We start from the raw sequence: 20,221 nt of genomic DNA, 5'->3' as shown, positions 1-20,221 counted from the left end.
GCTAAGACCTCAATACAGCCGGCACAACTCACCTCCCGTTCTTCCCCCCTCCCAGCCACCCCAGCGGTCAATTTTTCTCTCCCTTTTCTTCTCTCGAACCGTCCTAGTCGTACTGGTGGTTGGTAGTTAGCTAGAAGAAGATTGTGGACCATGGATTGATTTCTCATCGGTCTGTTTGCGTCTCGACAAAGTGGAGATTTTCTTTCACACTTTCTCTCCTCTTTTCCTCTTGAGAATGTTTATGAAAGGCTTGGGTGCTTTTAGGGTTTCGAAGGCATTTGGATGAGAAAGAGAGAGAACACCCTTGAAGAAAGAAGCAAGGCCCCCCCGAAACCTTACATACAGCGCCACTTCTCGTCTCCTCTTCTTCCAGCCTACATAGGCCTTACTCGCAGGGCATAGTGTGACAAAGAAGAATTTCGTTATACCAGTCTACTGCCACAAAGAACGACGACTTCTTTCCCCTGAAAGCTGTTTCTGTGGAAGATGCTTGTCATCTGCTGCTAACGTCTTTATGCCAAAGAGCCTTTCACCTTCACTTTATTCTGATTCCTCTGTTTTTGTTTATTACTTCAGAAGAAAAGACCTCTCTAGGTCGGAGAAAGGACTCTTTCTTTTTTTGTCTCCGCTTTTCTCAAGTCTAAGGAATAGAGACTCCCTCGCTCCCCAGTATTGCTCTCATGAATGACGATGATACAGACAGCATGAGAGATACATCCTCCTTGGAGATACCTTTCTTTCTCAGGAAAAGGAAGAAGAAGATCCGTTCTTTATTTTGGAGATCGTGACGTTCGGAGAGAACTAGTAAAGAAAAGAGGAGGGAAAGAAGACGGGGGTGAATAGTCTCGTTTGATCTCTTCCAGCTAGCTGCGGAATTTCTTTCTTTCTTTTCTTTTCTTCTTTCTTTCCTCTTTTCTTTCGTCCTTCATATCCGCTGCTCTTCTGGCTTCTCAGTTATTCGTATACGGGGTACCTTCTCTTCTTACCGTCCACTACAGCCTATCTCACCTTCATCCTGAACCCATTGTGTCCGGACCTGTATACCATCGTTTCACCCGATCTTCGTTCTTATATACCGTCTCTCTCTCTCTTTCTATGGACACGCACTGATTCTTTCCATTCTTTTGTCTTTCTCTGGAAGTCTTTTCTCATGAAGACACTAACAGAAGGCGAAGATTTCTGTCTTCCCTCGTAACAAGATATTCCTTCTCATCATCCTTATCGTCTACATCCTTCCCCTTGTATCACTCCCCTTCTCTTCTTCTCTCTACTTCCTCTCGTTCATCCCCTCTCTATGATGACAGCACTGCCTCCCCCTCCGTCTACTACGACTACGTCAACTCTTTCTCCTCCTCCTTCTGCGTCGAATCCCAGTCATTCTGGTTCTTCTTCTTCTCCGAATCCTTCATCTTCTCCCTTACCTGGCGGGAGTGTAGGAAGCAAAAGAGGTAGCAGTGTTCCTGGGAGCACACCAAGCGTACATACACCCGGAGGGGGAGGGGCAGGGTCTCCCTCCCCCTCCAACCCTCACTCCGCCCGTCCACCCAATGTACCGACGGGAGGTGAAGAAGCTGAAGAGAGGGGCAGCGTTTTTTCTTCTTCTTCAGCCTCGGCATCTCAGCCTCCTTTTCTCCCTACTACACCGCCGCTACTGTCTCCCGCGGGTCAAAGTAAAACTCCCTCAGCGAGGACTCAAGTGTCATCTTCTTCTAAGCATGCTTCTGCCTCTTCAACCCTTTCTCCGCCTTCTCCGTCAGCTAAAGAGAAGAAGAGTGTCGTCGTCGAAGATGTCAATACCTCAGAAACCGAAGCTCATCCTTCTTCTACACCAAATCCGCCACATCGTGCACCTGTACCATCTATTCCCACTACTCATTCGCGCCCTCCTCTTACGTCACCTCCGGCTTCACGATTGTCTCCTCATATGGCCTCTCCTACCCATGAAGGAGATACTGCTGGCTCGAAAACGGGCACAGTAAGAAGTGCTACGGCTAACTATTCGAGCCCGGGCCGACATGCTCATCCTTTCTTTGCCACGGGAGGATCTTCTTCGTATCGGTCTCTTTCACGGCGTTTTGGGGGGGGGGGGAATAGACCTCCGGTAGAAGAAGTGGGCAGTGCTGCAGCTCATATCCTTAAAGGAGTCGTTGAAGGTGTCGATGCTGTCCCTAAGGGGTAAGTCAGTTGACGGGTATGTTTTCTGAGGAGATCTTTCGCTTTGATAGGCTCTTCGTATGTCGGAGAAGCGCCAGAAGGAGGTAAAGGGAGATCTAGTTGTGGGGATGAGGGAAACATGTGTAGAGAAAGGTAGAACGGGATGAGATCTATCGTCGGCTCACCTTGATTCTTATTCGTCCTATTGGGTGTACCTACGGCAGGGGTACAATTACGAAGGAGGGACGGATAGAAGAATTCAAGGGAGAAGAGGGAGATGGTTGGAGAGAGAAATCAGGTTTAACTTGTCGAAAATTCTACCCAAACACGCTACGTAGGATATCTTCTGTTCTTTCTCTTCGCTTGGGGCCGTTTCTTCTATCTCTAGAGTCTCAGTTCTGATCTGCTAGCCATTACAGCTTATCGTGTATTCTCATTCTGCATATATCTCTCGTGAGTCTCCCCTATTGTAACCCCTACAAATGTATATATATATATATATATACGTAGATGTATATTCTATGAATCCGCGTAAGTCCTCAACACGGCTGAACTCGATCATTTACTGTCTCTCCCGTCTCCGCCTGCCTTTCTCCATGCGTTTTTACGGATTGTCATATACAGATATGTGAACTACTGGAACGAAAGGATTGACGAAGAGCAGGTGGAGAATCTTGGCGAAAGTGAAGAGTTCGAGCGTGTTTATATGGAACAGCAAGCCAAGCAACTTCCTTTTCGAACTTCTACCACAGAATGGACCATCAATACCGCGGCGGGTATGATAGCTATCCAGCTTATTCTCCTATCTATCTATCTATCCATCTATCTATCTATAAGCATGTGAGTATCTGTTCTCTCTATATATGTATAGGAGGTCTCTTGTACATGTGCACATACACACGAGTCGCACCCTGCTTTTTTGACTGAGTGTTATCCCTTTCTCAATGCCCTGAACCTTTCGTGATGTACATAGTGATGTAGGGGTGAATGCACGTGCACGTATGTATCTATATATACGTATGTCTGAAAGATGTTTTCTGCTCTATCTTGCCCTGCGCGACTTCTACAGTCATGTAGACACCGTGTCTACCTAGACACCGAGAAAAGAGGAAAGCCTCGCCCTCTCGGTTTCCAGAGAGTTTAGTCGGGAGTTTCATGCAGGTTTTACTTACTCAAACAGACAAGAGGGGGGCTCAGAATTCATTGGTCTCTTCTATATCTTGTCAAGGAGATTCTCGTCTTTCGTACCTCCTTCTCACCGTCATCCCTATCTTGTGCTCTCCTATACATCTCCCCGTGTGCTTCGTGTTGTCTCTTCTCTCTTTCTGTGTCGATGGTATCTCCATCTATCACTTTTTTAACCCCCTTCTTTCTGTCCTTGTTCTCCTTTTTCTCCTTCCTCTTTGCCGTTGTCCTTCTACTGAAAGCCTGCCATTCTCACTGTCGAATTCTTTTTCTTTCTCTTCGTTTTCTTTCTCTCCTTCTTCATCTTTCCCATTGTGTTGATTAGGCTGTACGGTATGTGTGATGGCCTGGGGGCCTATAATGATGCTCTTGGCATTTGTATTTGGAGGAGTCCTTGGCTTCGGGTTTGCTATAGCTCATGATCTTTGGCGGATGAGGAAAAAGCAGTCTGCCGCGACAAAGCAAAAGGTAAGCGGGAAAGAATGATTAAAAGAAAGAGGAAGAAGGGAAGGGAGAAGAGGTGTAGAAGGGAGATAGACAAGAAAAAGAAGCAGAACGATGAGGATGATCAGAGAATCGAAGGAAGAGAAGAAGACACAAAGAGAGAAAGGAAAGGACGGGTAGGAGACGGGCTGCGTTTCTGGCTTCTCGTGCGATTTAGGAGGGAATGTTGATCTAGAGATATATTTGATGCGAGATAATGACGTAGATAAAGATCTGTCCGAGTCCCTATACAAGAAAAATTCATTCCTGTACATCGCCGGTATCGTGGATGAAAGCCGTCTCTATTTGCAGGGATCACCCCACACAGTATCTTCACGCATGTTCCTATCTATCTATCTATCTGTTTGCGTGTGTGTGTCATTCTTCGTTTTGCTTTTCCTTTAGCAAAAACTGGATCAGCTGATGCGATGGGCGGACTTCCATTTTGCTTCAAGTCAGAATCAGCTTCAGCTCATCTTCAAAGTCATCCTCGAGTACCAGGTAAATCTCCACCCCCCTGCTCTTCTCCTATATAGTTCTGAACGCTTATGTGTGTGTACATATATATCTATAAGTATCTACGTGTATAGGTTATAACGTATCTTACCTCAGACTGCTGTGCGAGGCTCATTCTGAATTGTCGCCAAAACATATATACACAATCATATATATACATGTATACGTATGACTGTCTGCAGAACATACACGTACATGTATATATATATATATATATATATATATCCATATGCTATATGCATGTAACTGTATGAGAGAAGCCAGAGGGGAGAGGTACTTTGGTTGGGAGGTCTCTGAGAGGGATAGGTTTCTTGGAGCTTCGAGACGTCAATCAAACCGAAGGGGGCGTTTGTGTTTCTTCTTTCCTCCTTCTTTTTAGGTTCTCGCGCGTCTGGGCGCTTTCTCGAAGACAGCGAGATCTCAGCTCAAGTTACTCTACGCCTTTCTGTAAGAAGAGAAGGAACTTAGGTTTCTTGGCTCATTCAAAATTCAGTGTTCCGCTTCATAAGGAACACGTTGCTAGCTTCTGTCGAGAAAACGTTTCGTCCAGCACTGATCATATCTACGTCTATATCTATCTATCCATCTACTTTTTGTATCTATCTATCTATCTAGACCCTCGTGTGACCGACCTCCGATTTTTTTCGTTTCTTTTTCCCACCGTGAGTTCATTCGCTCAGCTCCACAAACAGTAGGGAATCGTCTCTTTAAATGCACATGCTGTATGAAGAGAGGACTACCGTCATGACTCCTTTGTTTCGTTGTTCCTTCCTTTTCTTTCTTTCTTCCTTTCTTCCTTTCTCCCCGTAGATGTCGCGATGACGTGGGTCGTTGCCTTTGGCTGTATTTAGATTTCTTTCAAACACACTACAGGATTATGACAAGAAGCGAAATTGCTATGTGCGCTCTTGTATGCTCCGTCAGTGTTGAATGCTGTAGAAGTTTACCGTAAGTCACAGTTTCTTTCTTTCCTTCCTCTTTTCTCTTTCTTTCCATCCTATCTGGTAGGCTGATTGGTACAAGTGTGTAGCCCTAGATAGATGGTTCTCTTATAAATAGGAGAGTAGGCCGGGATTGGTGACCGTTTTCGTGTAGATGCAGACACATGTAGGGGGGGTGGGGTTCCAGGATATATGCAAATAGATAGAGAACGACAATAAGAAAGGGGAAGCCGAAGGGTTACGGGAGTAGACAGAATGGGTTGAATCGTAACGTTTTGTATCTGAACGATCTCCTTTCTCTTTCCTGGACTTCTTGTGTCTCCTTACATCTATAGGGTTGGCTTCTGATCTCAGTGAGATGTGTCTCTCTTCTTCGTGTGCTGCGATTCCTTCTCTGGTCGTTCATGACGTACAGGAACAATGCGGTGATTTTCTAGATGAATGATGTATGCACGGAAGCGTCGTCGTAGGGGGAAAGGGAGGAGGGAAGATCGATACTGTGGACAGTTGATTCTCTTGGCTTGAGGTTAGCGCATGCGCCGCATCATTCTCGCCTTTCTTATCTCCGTTGTTATCCTATTACTCCTCCTCCTCGTCGATTGTGGGGAAGAGAATGACAAGACATCGACTTCGATGCTGTCATCTCGTGATTTCTCTTCCACTCTTCATTTACTGCTGCAGTGTCAACCCGGGTCGTCACGCTCATATCTAGTTACTTACTACTATTGTGGGAGTCGATTACTATCCATGTATCTGTCTATCTGTAGAAGTATCTATCCAAGCGTATGTCTCGCGGCATCTGAATCTCCCTGTATATGAGTGTTCTTTCCTACCTGTCTATCCATCCACCCCTACGTGCACTTTTCTCTATCTACGTGCATCTATACCTCTATATTTCCGTATACATTTTGCTCGCGTGTTTTTTCTTGGGGTCTCTTATCTCTGTTCTCAGAAAGAAGAAGCCCCCAGCCGTAGTGATTCGCATGCTCCGTATGCTTGAAGACCCCGTCGTTCAGCGTGTCTTCAGCACTGGGAAGAACGCCGCCGCCTTCAAGATTAAGCAGGTAGTAAAAGGTCCCATAAACTCTCCTTAAGACTTCATGAAGGTGCCATATATTCCTCAGAGGTTCTACAGGCCTCTTGTCCGCAGAGTCATATGGCCAGAGTTCAGGGTTGCATATCAAGCGTGAGGTGCTCGATGTATCTTCACGTTTTTTCTTAAGCAAGGCAAGACTTATCTTCTCTCGAAAGAGCGGAATCTGCATATCGCGGTACCGGATTATGTTTTCTCTTCTTGTGCTATGTTCGGGTAGAGAGTTCAGAGGGAGTTCTAGAGGACTCACATGATAGGACGAAGTATATATGTACATATGTATGTATACATGGATATCCGCTCTGGCCATATCTGCATCTATCAGTGTATATGTATCTGCTTGCTCGGGAACCGGTCGCAGTTAGAGAGAGAGGTCGAAGGGCTTTACAGCCTAGAGTGTAGGGTGTTAGACCTGGTGGCGTAGTGTACCAGTAGAGTTCCTGTATCTTTTGCTTCTTCTTCGTCTCTCTCGGCCTCCTGTCTCTATTTTTCCCCAGGAACAGAAGCTGAAGGAGATGGATGCGATTATGTATGCAGATGCAGCCAAGCAAGTTCAGCGACACATTCTAAGAGGTGGAGAGCTTCTTGACCGTAAGTAATAGTAGTACTTTAGTGAGAGCCCTATTATGAGTGTGCAGTAGTCCTAAAGAGTATTAGGCACACTAGAAATACTCGTAATACTAATCCAGTAGTATTAGTGATAGTAGTCGTAGTAGTAGAGTGAAGTAGTGGAAAGTAGTGTCCGTCATAGTAGGACTAATAGGATTGATAGGAGTCGTAGTAGTAATAGTAGGGAAGGATAGTAGTCACTGGAGTGATGACAACTGGTATGGATCTTCTACCATCGGAGATGATAAAAGATCCATACCAGTCATACATGCACGCATGCAAGAACGAGCTAGAATAGACGCCTGCAACTGAAGGGTCCACCTTACCTTGTGCTTGCTAAGGTCTCTGCTCCATGTTTCCCAAGTGTCAGTGTCTATGGTATGATGATCTTCTTTTCTTCGTACGCAGCTCTGCATGCGACATTACAACCTGCGGAGTCAGAGGGAGGGGAGACAGAAGAGGAAGAAGAGGAAGAGGAGGAAGAAGAAGAACAATCCGATTTTGTCGATGGGGAATCCGAATCAGTGATTCTAGATCAACTCCTAGAATCTTCAGGTGTGAGTGGGATTGCCCCAGTACCAGCCGAAGGTGGGGGCATGTCTGCTGGAGAAGGGGGGGTTCCTGCAGGCGGAGGAGAAGAAGGAGAAGTCCCAGCAGCTGTAGGAGATCTAACACAAGGACCCCCCGGAGGAGGGGTTGTGTCGTCTCCACGTCCAAGTGTCTTCTCTTCGGGTGCTGAGGTGCGTCATCGAGACGATCAAGATACGATCAGAAGCATGCATGCGAATTGAAAAAGAGAAAGAAAAGACGATAAGGAAGGGGGAGAGAGAGGGCTGGTAGAGCTGTGGAGACATACTAGGGTTTATGTATGTGTCCAGCAGGGGTCACATGTTCCCCTGCTGGACACATACATATATCCCTAGCTGGTTTCCGGATGCCCCTCTTCAATGAGCTTCTTCATTTCTCTGCTGTATGATAACGATGATTCGTCAGCACTCTCTCGAGCTTCCCTTCAATTGTCCCTCCCAACGCAGTCTGGATTCTCGTTGTTTGACAGCTTCCCATTCTCGCCTTGCTCGTATATGTATACACGTAGTAGGCGCTCTTCAGGTGCATTCGTATCCTTATGCTCATGATGCCTATCTAATCTTCAGCAGTGAGGGAGGAGAGTTTCTTCTAGATACGTATTTTACAATCGATCGTGAATACCAGGGTCAGGACTTCCTTCTTCGATTCTCTCTTCATCTCCAGTTGTCTCTCCCTATTCATACGGAGATATTATGTCTGTCTCTCTGCTTTCCTTTCTCATGAACTCCAGGCAAGCCTAGGTCTAGGCCCCCTTAAACCTATCGAGAACTTCAACGTTGCTCTGTCTCCTACCCCAGCAGAGCTCGGACATATCACAGGTAGTGCGGCGAGTGGAGCAGCTCAACGAGAGCCGTCAGGAACAGGAGGAGGAGCTGCAGGGCTACTAAGGGGTATGACTTCCGGTAGTGGAGGTGGTGTACCTACAGCAGGACCGGGACCAGCAGCCTATTCACGACATGGTAGTAAGCGTGGACAACCGCCTTCGGGAGAAGAATCATCTGCTCAGGCTGTCTCCGCTGGTACTGCAGCTGCCCCACCTGCAGCAACAGCGGGAGGTGCTGTGAGCCGTAGAGGTTCTGTACAAGGAGAGGGAGCTCCGACTATTGCAGGTGAGCTTGTCCAAGAGGTTAAAGGATCGTGTGTGTTTCTATATCTTTCTGATGGTCTGTTGATTTACGGGAGATCATGAATGCCAAAGAAGAAAGAGAAGATGGCAAGAGGGTGCTCGGTGGATAGACGTAGCTTGCGTGGAGCCGTAGCACCCATAGGCCCAAAGGGGAATCGTAGTAGGGGAGAGTCGTCTCGAAGATAGAGATAGATAGATAGAAGATAGGTAGGTAGATCAAAGGTATAGACACATATATTTGACGTGTATTCTTCTCAGGGGATGGGTTCGTTGTTGCTTTACTCGCTTGAGGAGGTGAATATGACCTTCTCTCGTTTGAGAAAGCTTACGAGAGAAAGGAGCAGATCTCCCTGCCTGTAATGTTGTGGAGAAAGTATGATCTGTAATATACCTAGACTAGCTAACTGACACTATCTTCATGATCTTGCAAGCGAATGGCCGATCAGTTGAGAGGTAAGAGCCAGGACCGATCTGTGACTAGAGGGGGGGATAGATTGTATAGCGGCCGTTTACCTTTGTTGCTTGGCTTACTCATTTACACGGCTCGATATGTGTCTATCTATCTTCCTATCTATCGCCCATCTATGTCATCTCTCAGCTCCTCTTATTCTAAGTACTTGTGTGTATGGGGAATCGTGGTGTGAATATCAGCCGGAGAAGGAGCAGAGCATGCTCCTGTGCCTCCTAGGAAATCACGCTATTCTCTTACTCATAAGGAAACGAAGAAAGCGGAAGGTAGGTGGGATCTATATGTACATCTTTATGTATATATTTATGTATTGTTGCGAAATTGACGACATTCAGAGTGTGAAGGGCTTGTTTATTGAAGGCGGTCGTGCTGACTAATGAGGAAAGTCTTTTCTGTAAATCTCAAACATAGCACACCAACGTAGTCGTCGCGTGGAGAGGAACCGGCTGAGTTCATCACATGCGCGCGGCTTTCTTTCCTCTCTCTCTCTTTCACGTTCTTCTGCTGTCTTTCTTTGTCTATGTCCTTCTCTCTATGTCCATCTATTTGTGTATGCGTACCTATGATATACGTTTGTCTCCATGTGTTCGTACAACTAGCGTGTAAAGACACATTTATGTTCACTGCTCTGTGCATGTTGTGTTTCTGTGTATCTCTGCATGTGGGTGGTGTTTCCTTACTCAAGATGTTCCCAAGATTCATTTGTATACAGGCATGGGAAGAGATAGAGATTGTGTATCTAGCAGTAGTAGAAGTAGAACAAGAAGAAGAAGAGCAGGCATAACTAGGCTTGCTTTGATAAGATAGACGTTCATCCGGAACTACTACTGCTGCGATTGTCCCCCACTGCATGTACGATAGACCCGAAGTGACCTTCCTTTTCTTTTTCTTCTTGTGTCTTTGGACTCTCCCTAGAAATAAGAGGAAGAAGAAGAAAGAGGATAGAAGAGAAGAGGATGTAACATACCTCAAGTATCCCTTCTCTCTCGTAGCTCTTTCGAGGCTCATCTAGTAGAGCCGTTCTCAGTGTATATTATCAGGTTGCTCTGTCTACGCCGTTCATCCATTCCTTCTTCAACTCACATTCTTGAGCTTTCTTGCGATTCTTTTCTGTGACGGACCTTCCTTCAGCCGGGCCTCCTAGACTGTTCAAATCCTACCAGGATCTTGTAGACTTCGATGTCAATCTCAAACATCAAACTCCCATGTAAGAATATCATCTTCTTTATGCACTATCTATCTATCTATCCATCTTGGTGTCTATCCCCCTATTTCTCTTTAATGGATCTATCTATCTGTGTGAGTCTATCTGTCTTTAGTGTATCTCTCTTTAATCTCTCACTCGCCTATCTATCTGTCTTTAATCGATTCGTCTCAAATCCATCTTTTTATCTATCTGTCTTTGAGTAGTTCAGTAAGCACGGTAGATTGGGAAATCTTCGGTATGTGGTCTCAAGGTGAGTGCTTTTCAACCGAAACATACAAACATGGGAGGCGAGACGATGTGTACCACTAGCAAAGTCAATCGTATGTATGACTACAAACTTCATCATCTATTGCCACTCTAGGGCTATACCTGTTTGTCTTCCCCCCTGCTTATTCCTCGACAAGAGTGTTTCACCTATCATGGCATGTATGTTATCTGTATGTACCTTCGAGCTTACATTCCACCCTTCAGAGACTTTCCCGGGGCCTAGTCCCCTCCTTCACACTTTTCACATACCTCGGTTCTTGTATAAGATACATCGTGCGCGAATGGTTCTCACGGCGATCCCCTGTAGATGTCGAAATCATGGTCTCTTTCTGTGTGGGGTGGAGTCGGTGTGAAAGGATCATAGCAAGAGTAAAGGAAAGAACCCTCAAGACTTAAGACATGCGAGTCTGTCTGTGAGGAACAGAATAGAGGGACGCAAGAGAAAAGCTTATTTATGGGCGATACACCATTAGGTGGATAGACAGGTGGATAGTTACGGGTCTTCTGCGTGCAGGCAAATGGGTGAATGGCGATATACAAGTATGTTCTCTTCTCTCTCCAGAAAGTTTCAATAAGGAAAGTCGTGTGACTTCCCTTTTTGTCCCTATCTTTCTTTCCCTCTTGACTTTTCTTCTACCCATCACTCTCTTTCCTTCTTTCTTTCTTTCTTTAACTTTGCCTGACACGGTTTCTTTCTTCTTTCTTTTGGCAGAGGGTTGTATGAGTTTGATTTCTTGGTGGAGAAGCAGCCTCAAGATCCGAACGATCCGAACTGGGAGATGACGGTAGATCAGAAGATGATCAAGGTCTACAAATACATCGCGCCGAATTCTCCAGTGGTTCTTGTGAAGGCCTATGCTGAGCTTGAGGGTGTCCCTATGCCCGTGCTATGCCATCAGATACGTGATATTCCTAGCCGTCTTAAATGGTATGCATGCATAACGCTTGACGTTCTTGAGGAAACTCTTCTCTTTCTCCAACTGTCTTTCGTCTCTTGGACGTTCTTTCTTTCTTTCTTCCTTCTTTGTTTCTGTCCTCTTAGAGATCATCATTAAGGTCGAGTGGATTCCTACGGGGAAGAGAGGAAGGCCAGCAAGTGTTGTTTCGTATGTATCTCGGTTTTCTCTTGCTGTTCTTGTTCATTTCCATCAAGTCTACTCTTCTTCTTTGTCGGCGTCTTTAGAGATCTCTCATTCTCTTTGTCTGGATACGAAAGAAGAAGGAAAGGTGAAGTGTCTTTTTTTTCCTCGTTTTAGTTCAGAGGTAAAGAGGCTTGGTGTGTATCTTTCTGAAAGTTTCCTTCTCCTCTCCTCTTCATTATCACTACTATCCGCATCGAGGGCACCCCCACTGAAATGCCTTCTTTTCCTACACGAAGCTGCCTGCCTCAAACAACTAACTGTCCACTTAGCGGTGAAAGGATCATGATGTTGATGCTGTCTCACATTCCTTCATTCCTCCATTCATTTTTTTCCACTCTCCATTCATTCATTCATTCATTCGCTCTCTCTTCATCATTCATCTATTCGTTACTTTCTCTTCATTCATTCACTCACTTTCTCTCTCTCCATTCTTCATTCATTGCCTCACTTTCTCTTCGTTTGATTGATTCTTCATTCTCCTTTGCTTAGTAAGCCAGGGGGGCCAGCTGCTTTTTTCTTTGCATAAAGAGTCGTTAGAAAAAGTTTCGCTTGACAATTTCCTCGACTTGTTTTCCTTTTAAGCCTTTGTGTAGATGACCTCCTTCTTTTTCTTTCTGAGTTCATTGCCTTCATCTTTTCTTCTTTTCACTTTCCTGGAGAACGTCCTAGACAGTGAGAGGTGAACGGAGGTCTTCAGTGAGAGATGTATTTGTATGTCAAGGAGAGAAGAAGGTTAAGGTAGCTGTCCTTTATGCGTAGATCTTCCTGAAGGGAAGCCTTATAAAGAAACAAATGACGTGTCGTCTCTACAATGAAGAGTCCGGGATCGGCTCCGAAAATGCTGTGACATTGTATGTCTCTGTCTCTCTCTTCCTCTCTCTCTCCTTCTTTCTTTCTCTCTCTAAATCTACCGGTTGGTACATGCGTCATGTGCATACACCGTACATGCTAGTGTGTATGAGCTTTTCTCGTCGGACCTTGTCTGTGGCTGTGACGATTGTCAGGGACTTAACGTTCGAGGACTATCGGGTCATCGAGCCTAATGTCAGTCATAATGAGATCATCTACTGTCTGATGAAAGCTCCTTTTCCTGTCTCCAATCGCGATTTCCTTCAGGTACAGACATGTAGATGTACACACATCACCTTTCTTTCTTTCTATCTTTCTTCTAGTCTATGCACAAGAAAGACACTGGACTGTTGCTATTCTTATCATCTCTTTGGCTATGTTATATATGTCTATGTAGAGAAAGAGTTGGATCTCTTGCGTCTTCACCTCGGAGGAAACATGTAGGACAAAAGTACTAGGAAGACCAGTATTCAAATCATCTATATCTCTTACAGGAAAGAACTTCTATGTCTTACAGAGAGAGGGAAACTCATAGGCTCTGTGATAAGGCGAGGGGTCATTCGTACGGGTGACTTCATTTCATACATCTCAATCGATGCTGTGTAGGTGGTGGGAACCTCGATACGATCTCTTTAAATATGATGAAGCGTCTCCTATGTTGTAGAGGGTAAGAGTTTACGTAAGAGGTTATCAGGCGGATAGGCCGGTAGATAGAGGTGGCTTAGGGAATCTATTTCGATGAGATGATCCGGAGTGTACATACATCCATATTCATACCTATATATACATACATATGTGCCGCGTCATCATCCGTTGAAAGGCCTTTCTTACTGTTCTACGTGTTCACCTGAGCTTAGAGGGAGGGGCCTTTGGTTGTTTTCTCATTTTAGAAGGGTTATCGCTGGCGCCTCTTCTTCGTCTTATCAGCTTGTCTACCAGGCCGTGTCTCTTGGAAAGGAAGTCACACACATTTGTAAGGTGAAGGGAATCAATTAGCTGTATCAAGCTCTTTCCTTCTGTCTTGTCTCGTTCTCTTCTCGTCTCATCTTCTTTTGCTGTTTCTTCTGTCTTGCTTCTTCCTCTCCTCTAAACTTTTCTGAAGTGGAGACGTACCGAGGTCGACTTAGAGGCAGGTGTTGTTAAAATGCTCATGCGGTAAGTCGTCGCGGTCGTCATTTCTATGCCTTCTTTGTTCTACCTCTCGATCTCTTTTCTATCTATCTACCTCACTCTTGCTTTCTTCCCTTGCTCTTCCTTGGTTGTATCGTTCATCAAAGACAGCGACAGACACATCTCAACAATGTCCTTTCTTTCTTCAGTCTTCTTCTTACTTCTCATTCTGCATACCGTCAAGTCGACCTCTCGTAGAGTCCAGAATAGAACGTCTCCTTCGCCCTGGCTTCGTACCGTAGGGGGGCTCTGCTCTGTCTCCTCTGTAGCTAGCTGTTTGCTAATTAGTTATCTCGGATCAGAATAGTCGTCGTTGTCATAGCAGTAAGAATGGGTGACATGTTTCATATTATCAGTCTTATACACGTGTGTTTCACCTTGTCTTTCTGACTCTGTTGTCTATATATATGCATGCGGGGAGAAGCGACTCCTGTGATGAAAGGAGGAATCAGGGTGCCTTCCTGCAGTATTAGGAGGAGGACCATGAGTGTCTCTGTGTGGTGTATCAGTGTGACCGACGGTTCCTTCCTTCAACAGATACGTCGGAGATCCAATTAGAGACAAGGGAGACAGACTGCGAGAGACTGCAGGCATCTATGTGGACTTTATGCTATCTTTAGGTGGTGTATCGGAAGCTCCGATTTGTGATGGGGTTTGTATATTTTGCTTCGATGGTCTTTCATGCATGCATGCCTTTATGCGCTTCGTTGTTTTCGCTTCCCCGGCCGGCGTGGTGGTTATGGAGACAAGCAAGGAGGCAGATAGATCATCATGGTTCAATTATCTTCACAACCCGAGTATCTCATTTGCAGTGTATATGTCTATATACACACAGGAGGTGCTTCGATCTCTTCTCTTGGTTTCCTTTCTTCTCCAGTGATTCCTATAGCATACCTAGGATCACCTTTCTCGGTCTTCATCACAGAGAGAGCTTTTCTTGGAGGATTTCTCCATTCCTCGTCTTGTTCTTTCAATATTTGCAACAGATGAGCTTCGAGCGTTTCAGAAGAGAATACCTCAGTAACTGTCACCTGTGGAAAGAAGAGCCGCCTTGTTTTCCATCAGAGAATGCTCCTCATACACACAGTTTCTTTGCCTATGCACATTGTACATGCGTCCATTCAAGCCTTCCCATATTCTTGTATAAGCTAAGTACGATTCTTTTTTCTTCATTCTCTTCTTCTCGCTTCTCCATGCGTGCATGCACAGCTCCGCTTCGCATCCTTCAGTCCCTGAACGCCCTGGGGTAGTCCGCGCGGAAACAATTCTTTCCGGTATGTTCGAATGATCGCGAGAATCTTGTCGAAACTCCAGGATTGGATGGTGTATGTACACCGGCTTCATAGTGACAAGAAGCAAGAAAGAGTAAACTGGTTTCTTACGTTTATGAGCCTGACTCTTATTATCTTCCTTCATCTCCTTTCCAAGTGAAATTCGCTTTACCCTCTATCGGACTATCTCCCCTTCCTCTGCGCCAATCTTGAGGAACATCACCTACTGTGTCTACTGTATTCATATCAATCTATTTGCCCGCTTGTCTATCGATCTACCTATCTATCTAGATAGCGAAGCAGATAAGGATGGACTGGTGGGGCTATCATTCTGGCGCGTCCGTGTATCTACAGCGTGGATCGTTTCAGGCAGTTCGATATGTACACGGTGTAACAGGAAGAGAAAGCAGGTTTGGTCGTCTTGTGGACGCAGATGCATGCCCTCTTGATTTGTTTCTTTTCCTGTGGTTTTGAAAAGACAGCGTTTAACCTCTCCATGTAGACAGCACCGGCGTTACCTTGAGACTGAGTCAATTAGCCTTGCATCATCATCATCTTCATCTCGGTGAAAAAACAAGGATTTGTTCGAGTTGCGAATTGTCCGGGCAGCATGGCTCGTACTATATCTCTCTACTGACTTCACTATCCATCGAACTTTAACCTCTCTATCTATCTCTATGTGGTGGATGCTATTAGAGTCTGTGTCTACCTACGCACATTGGTGGTTTACACAGGTATGAGTTGTGCACAGAATGATAATGCACAGATGTTTCTCTCGCGACTCCAGGCAGCATGGGGGTGGTGTTTCCACGAGTACGTACATCTCTCCGATGTAAGATCATATACACCAACTATGTCTATGCATATGTATACCAGATGAGTCCCTTCATTTGCCGTTCTGTCACGTAACATGATGCGTGGAAGACAGGAGTCTATAGGAGAAACAACGCGCTAGACTTTCTCTTACGATGTAGTTGAAGAAGGATTCCAAGAAGGGGAACATACAGCTCGATCAACCTCTCATCCTTTTTTGTGCCATGGTGGTCACAGCACCTACTAGGAAGATTGACGAGTGGATGACTGTTTACGTGTTCCCTTGTGTATATGTTGCTTCTCTTCAGGATACGTCATGGCACAAAAAGGCCCAAATTCTTCTACTCTTTTCATCCTAGCTCAGACAGATATTAAAGGTCTTATTCCAAAGGTAAAGAGATAGACATCTCTCTCGCTCTCTCTCTTATCACCTCGCATCCTAGCGTGGTTTCTTTTCTCTTACTTCTGCTATCCTTCTTTCTCATCAGCAGAAAAGTGGAGTCCATCCTGTATCTAAATCGTTTTTCTGCTGAAAGTAGAAGAATAGTGGCTTGTCTGGCATTGATGAAGGAGATCTGCTAGCCAAGCAGGCAGGCAGGCACTTCGTTATCAAGGGGGAAGAACAACCAGGGAACCTATTATGATAGGAGCCTTGTATGAGAGAGAAAAGACAGAGAAGGAGTTCGCGATGCTTTTCTGCAGCTGGAAAACAGACAAACACATGGACTCTGCAGGAGGAAGACGTCACGTGTAGTTTGCATGTATCTATCGGTATACCTTTAAGCTATCAGTTTATCTCTCTTCAAGCTATCTATCCATCTTCAATCTGTTATATCCATTTCTCGTATATGTATATAGGCGTGTAGAGAAGGGAAGGTACTCTCTCCGGGGAAGAAGTAGGATTGCATAGCAAAGGTAGATATCTTCTTTATTGTCTCCTTTGGTGTCGCGCTGCCCTTCCTCTCCTCTTCCACGTGAAGTTAATAGATTTCGATTTTCTCTTTGTAAAATAGAAACTATGCTTTTAACAACCCACCCCCTCGCCCCCCCCGATTTTTGGTAGTTCGTAAGAGTAGAAGTTTTCAGTCGACATCGCGACGACTACGACTACCGTTAGATAACATGGCTTGTTCACGAGATATCACCATATCTATTTATATATGTATTTGCCTACATATATGAACACACGTAAATGTATATGTGGGTTCATGTATGCATTCACACTTATCTAGGTACACGCATGTATATGTACATATCTGTCTATTCGACCGTATGTGTGTGAGATCTACATGTGTGCTCATGTATGTGATGTTGTCCTGTTCTTTCTCCGTAGTGGGTCGTCAATACAACTGCAGCTCGAGCTCCTGTAGGGTGGGTAGAAAACCTAAAGAAGGCATGCACAAAATACATGAAGGAACACGGGACGGAGGTATGTCAATCGTCCCTTGTTTCATCTTGATGAGAGGTGTACACACACTTGAGATGAGGAGAGACTACACTAACGGGCGTCAAACAACGGCTCTCGTAAATTTGGCCGGAGTGTCGCTGTGAGCTGGAGCTCATTCAAATCAAGTGCGGCAAGGAAGCGTAAAAGAAAGAAAGAAAGAAAGCATGTGGATCTTCATCTACCTCAGTGTGGAGACGAAGAGGGATAGGAAAAGCTCCAAAACGATGATGAGTAAAGCATGCACTGAAGAGTTGTCCCAAGTTGTTTCTCTTCTCTCACTTTTAGTCTTGGAGAGAGACAGTAATAGTGAGAGAAGAAGAAGAGTGTCATGCAGGGGAGAAAAGGTAGACAGATCGACTCCATGCTTTGCCTTGTCACTCCATAGTCAAAGAGTCTGATCCATTCTCTCTTCGAAAATTCGTGTCTCCTTCTCTTTCTTTAGAAGATGACATCTCATTTGACGTCTGGGGAGATGAGAAGAAAGGATATGTATGTATGTGGTCGATCCCCACAGAGACGGGACGACAAGAGACGAGGAGACAGGGGTAGAGGCAACACAAAAACGGGGTGTGGCATGACCGAGCAAGAGAAGTCTGTCTCTCTTATTACCTACACGATAGAACCGGCTGAGACTTGTTACTTGATGATCTGATCAAAACGAAAGAAAGAAAAGAAGAAAGAGATGGACAAGGTTTCGTAAGTCTCTCCTGTATTGAACAAATGGCCTGTCCTTTTCTGAAGTGGACCTTTCCTGAGAGATTTTGTGAAGAGACGTTGGGCTTTTTTTCCTTCTTCTCTCATAGGAAGGGGGTCTCACAACCATCCTTAATAATGTTCATCTTTCTCAGAAGAATGCCTGCTTCAGCTCTCCCCCTTCTGCCGTAGTGAGTGCTTTAACAATGTCCTCTCTGCGTGTTCTCCTTCGAGCTTGTTTGTATTCTTGTCTCGTGTTCGTGAAGGTAGGACTGAAGGAGGATAGACAGAACTTCCAGTGAAAAGAGTGAGAGAGACGGAAGGAGGGGGGAGGGGGGGGAAAAAGAAAGAACGAAAGAGCGAAGGATGTTAGGTTTCTTGCTTCACATATATATATATATATATATATAAGTCTGGGGATACACCTCAAGAGAAGGGTGTGAGGTGTGCGTACTGAATAGTCGTGTGTATCAGCCAGCGTCGAGTTGCTTTTCAAGTTCTTCCACAGATCGTCAAACACATGTAAGGGAAGAGAGACTGTATGGCATCTCCCCTCATTCATTGAGGCCGATGTGAGGGGAATATTGTTTATTCATCTCCCCAGTTTCAGCGTACATATACAGGTGTACCTGTATGCATTCTCTCTCTCTCTCTCTCTATATATATATATATATACAACGCGTACATACGCCGATATGGGTACGTGTATGTGTGTATGTCTACAGGGGTGTATGTTCGTGTATTCGGCATGAAGTACCTTTGTATACGCAGAGAATAGACAGGTTATCGGTGTATGTGATACATCTATAGAAAGAGAGAGAGAGAAGACCAGTAGATCTCGTTTCTCCCTGATTCGTCATGACTTCCTTATCTCATTCTTATGATGAAGATCACCCGGACCTTTGTCAACTCATCTTTTTTTTATTCTAACGCCAGGAGTGAAGGCTGAGAAGATTTAGAGAGAAGAGAATTTTTGTCTTTTCCTCTTTTCGTTGGTTATTGTTCTTGTTGTTTGTATTGTTGCACCCCGAGTCGGTTGTCACCCGAACGAAGGAAGGGGAAGGCTGGGGTCATGCGTGCATGCACTGCTTTTTCTCCTCTTCTTTTTCTCCACTCTTTCTTCTTTTTCTTTTCTTCCTTTCATTTCTTCACAGTGTTGTTCAGCGTTATCAGAAAAGTCATACAAAGCAGCGGACTTTGTATCATGCATGCGTCTGCCCAGATTCGTGGTTATCTCCTGTCTTGTTACAACCTTCTCTATTTTCAAAGAGGAAAGAGTTCATTCATTCATTCATCCCTGAAGGCTCTTTTTCTCATATCACCACCATTCGTCTTATCAAAGGGAAAGATGACTCTATGTATGTTCCTTATACGTGATATACATGTATAAATATATGTATGATACGCATACATGCATAGGTGTACGGGTAGATACATATACGTATAGTTGTAGATGTGCATACACCCATGTATATATATATATATATATATATAGGTCTACGTACATTCATGTAATTAATGGACACGACAGTCAATATATACATAGACATTGACTTATGGGGCTCTTTCTTCTTCCAGATATTTCAAACTGTCTCTTTCTTTCTCTCCTTCTTTTCTAGAGTATCTTTGTTGTTTTCGAGATCAAGAAAGAAAGAGAGAAATCTTCTGTTGTATTGTCAGTAGTAGTTGTAGAGGAGGAATGAATGGATGGTGTGTGTATATCTTCATCTACCGGTAAGGGACGAGTCTGTTCTGGCGTAAACCTTAGGCAGTAAGAAGAGGTAGCGCGTTGTGGTTTATTATTCGTATGTATCGAAGATGTAATTCATCATGTATGCATTTTCCTAAAGAAATCTTGTCTCTTTGTTTTACGAAACCAAGTCAACATGCGTCTCTCTCTGTATGATGTACGTTTTCCTGTTCTCGTCTTAACTTACGTACTGCTGCTACTACTACTACTGCCTCTGTACTACATATATGCTTTCGCCATTCAAGGAAGAAGACGACTCCGTTTCCGCCGTCGTGAAGCAGAGAGAACGGACAGAAGATGTCTATCTGTCTTTCTTTTTCGGTGTCTCCTCCCGTCTCTGTTGTGATATGAAAGATCCAATCTTTTCTTTCAAAGTAAATATCGATGCATATCAACTAATCTTGTCTATTCAGGGATCAGGAGATTGACATGTATCATACTTCTATGA

At 44.7% G+C, this 20,221-nt stretch overlaps 1 protein-coding gene across 1 annotated transcript; it reads left to right on the top strand.

Moving 5' to 3' along the window:
• The first annotated feature begins 135 nt into the window (after positions 1 to 135).
• On the top strand, positions 136 to 18,342 carry CSUI_000682 (phosphatidylcholine transfer). The gene is made up of 18 exons (XM_068060913.1): positions 136 to 2,175; positions 2,779 to 2,930; positions 3,665 to 3,807; positions 4,228 to 4,323; positions 4,718 to 4,785; positions 5,149 to 5,286; positions 6,232 to 6,343; positions 6,870 to 6,963; positions 7,390 to 7,721; positions 8,300 to 8,678; positions 9,347 to 9,430; positions 10,296 to 10,371; positions 11,351 to 11,566; positions 12,785 to 12,896; positions 13,732 to 13,784; positions 15,009 to 15,073; positions 16,192 to 16,274; positions 17,217 to 18,342. Exons 1-18 carry the CDS (start codon positions 1,295 to 1,297, stop codon positions 17,340 to 17,342), a joined length of 3,210 nt encoding a protein of 1,069 aa, XP_067927112.1. The 5' UTR covers positions 136 to 1,294; the 3' UTR covers positions 17,343 to 18,342.
• Positions 18,343 to 20,221: the final 1,879 nt, after the last annotated feature.

This window comes from Cystoisospora suis (assembly GCF_002600585.1).
Source record: "Cystoisospora suis strain Wien I chromosome Unknown contig_269, whole genome shotgun sequence".
Classification (NCBI taxonomy): Eukaryota; Apicomplexa; class Conoidasida; order Eucoccidiorida; family Sarcocystidae; genus Cystoisospora; species Cystoisospora suis.
The sequence above is the reverse complement of the archived record's forward strand: the minus strand, read 5'-3'. Positions and strand labels throughout refer to the sequence as shown.

Excerpts from the sequence above, each read along its gene's own strand:
- CSUI_000682 (XM_068060913.1), top strand. The coding sequence starts at position 1,295 with ATGATGACAGCACTGCCTCCCCCTCCGTCTACTACGACTACGTCAACT. Across the intron at positions 12,897-13,731 it reads CCAATCGCGATTTCCTTCAG|TGGAGACGTACCGAGGTCGA; the intron begins GTACAGACATGT and ends ACTTTTCTGAAG. Across the intron at positions 16,275-17,216 it reads TTAAAGGTCTTATTCCAAAG|TGGGTCGTCAATACAACTGC; the intron begins GTAAAGAGATAG and ends CTTTCTCCGTAG.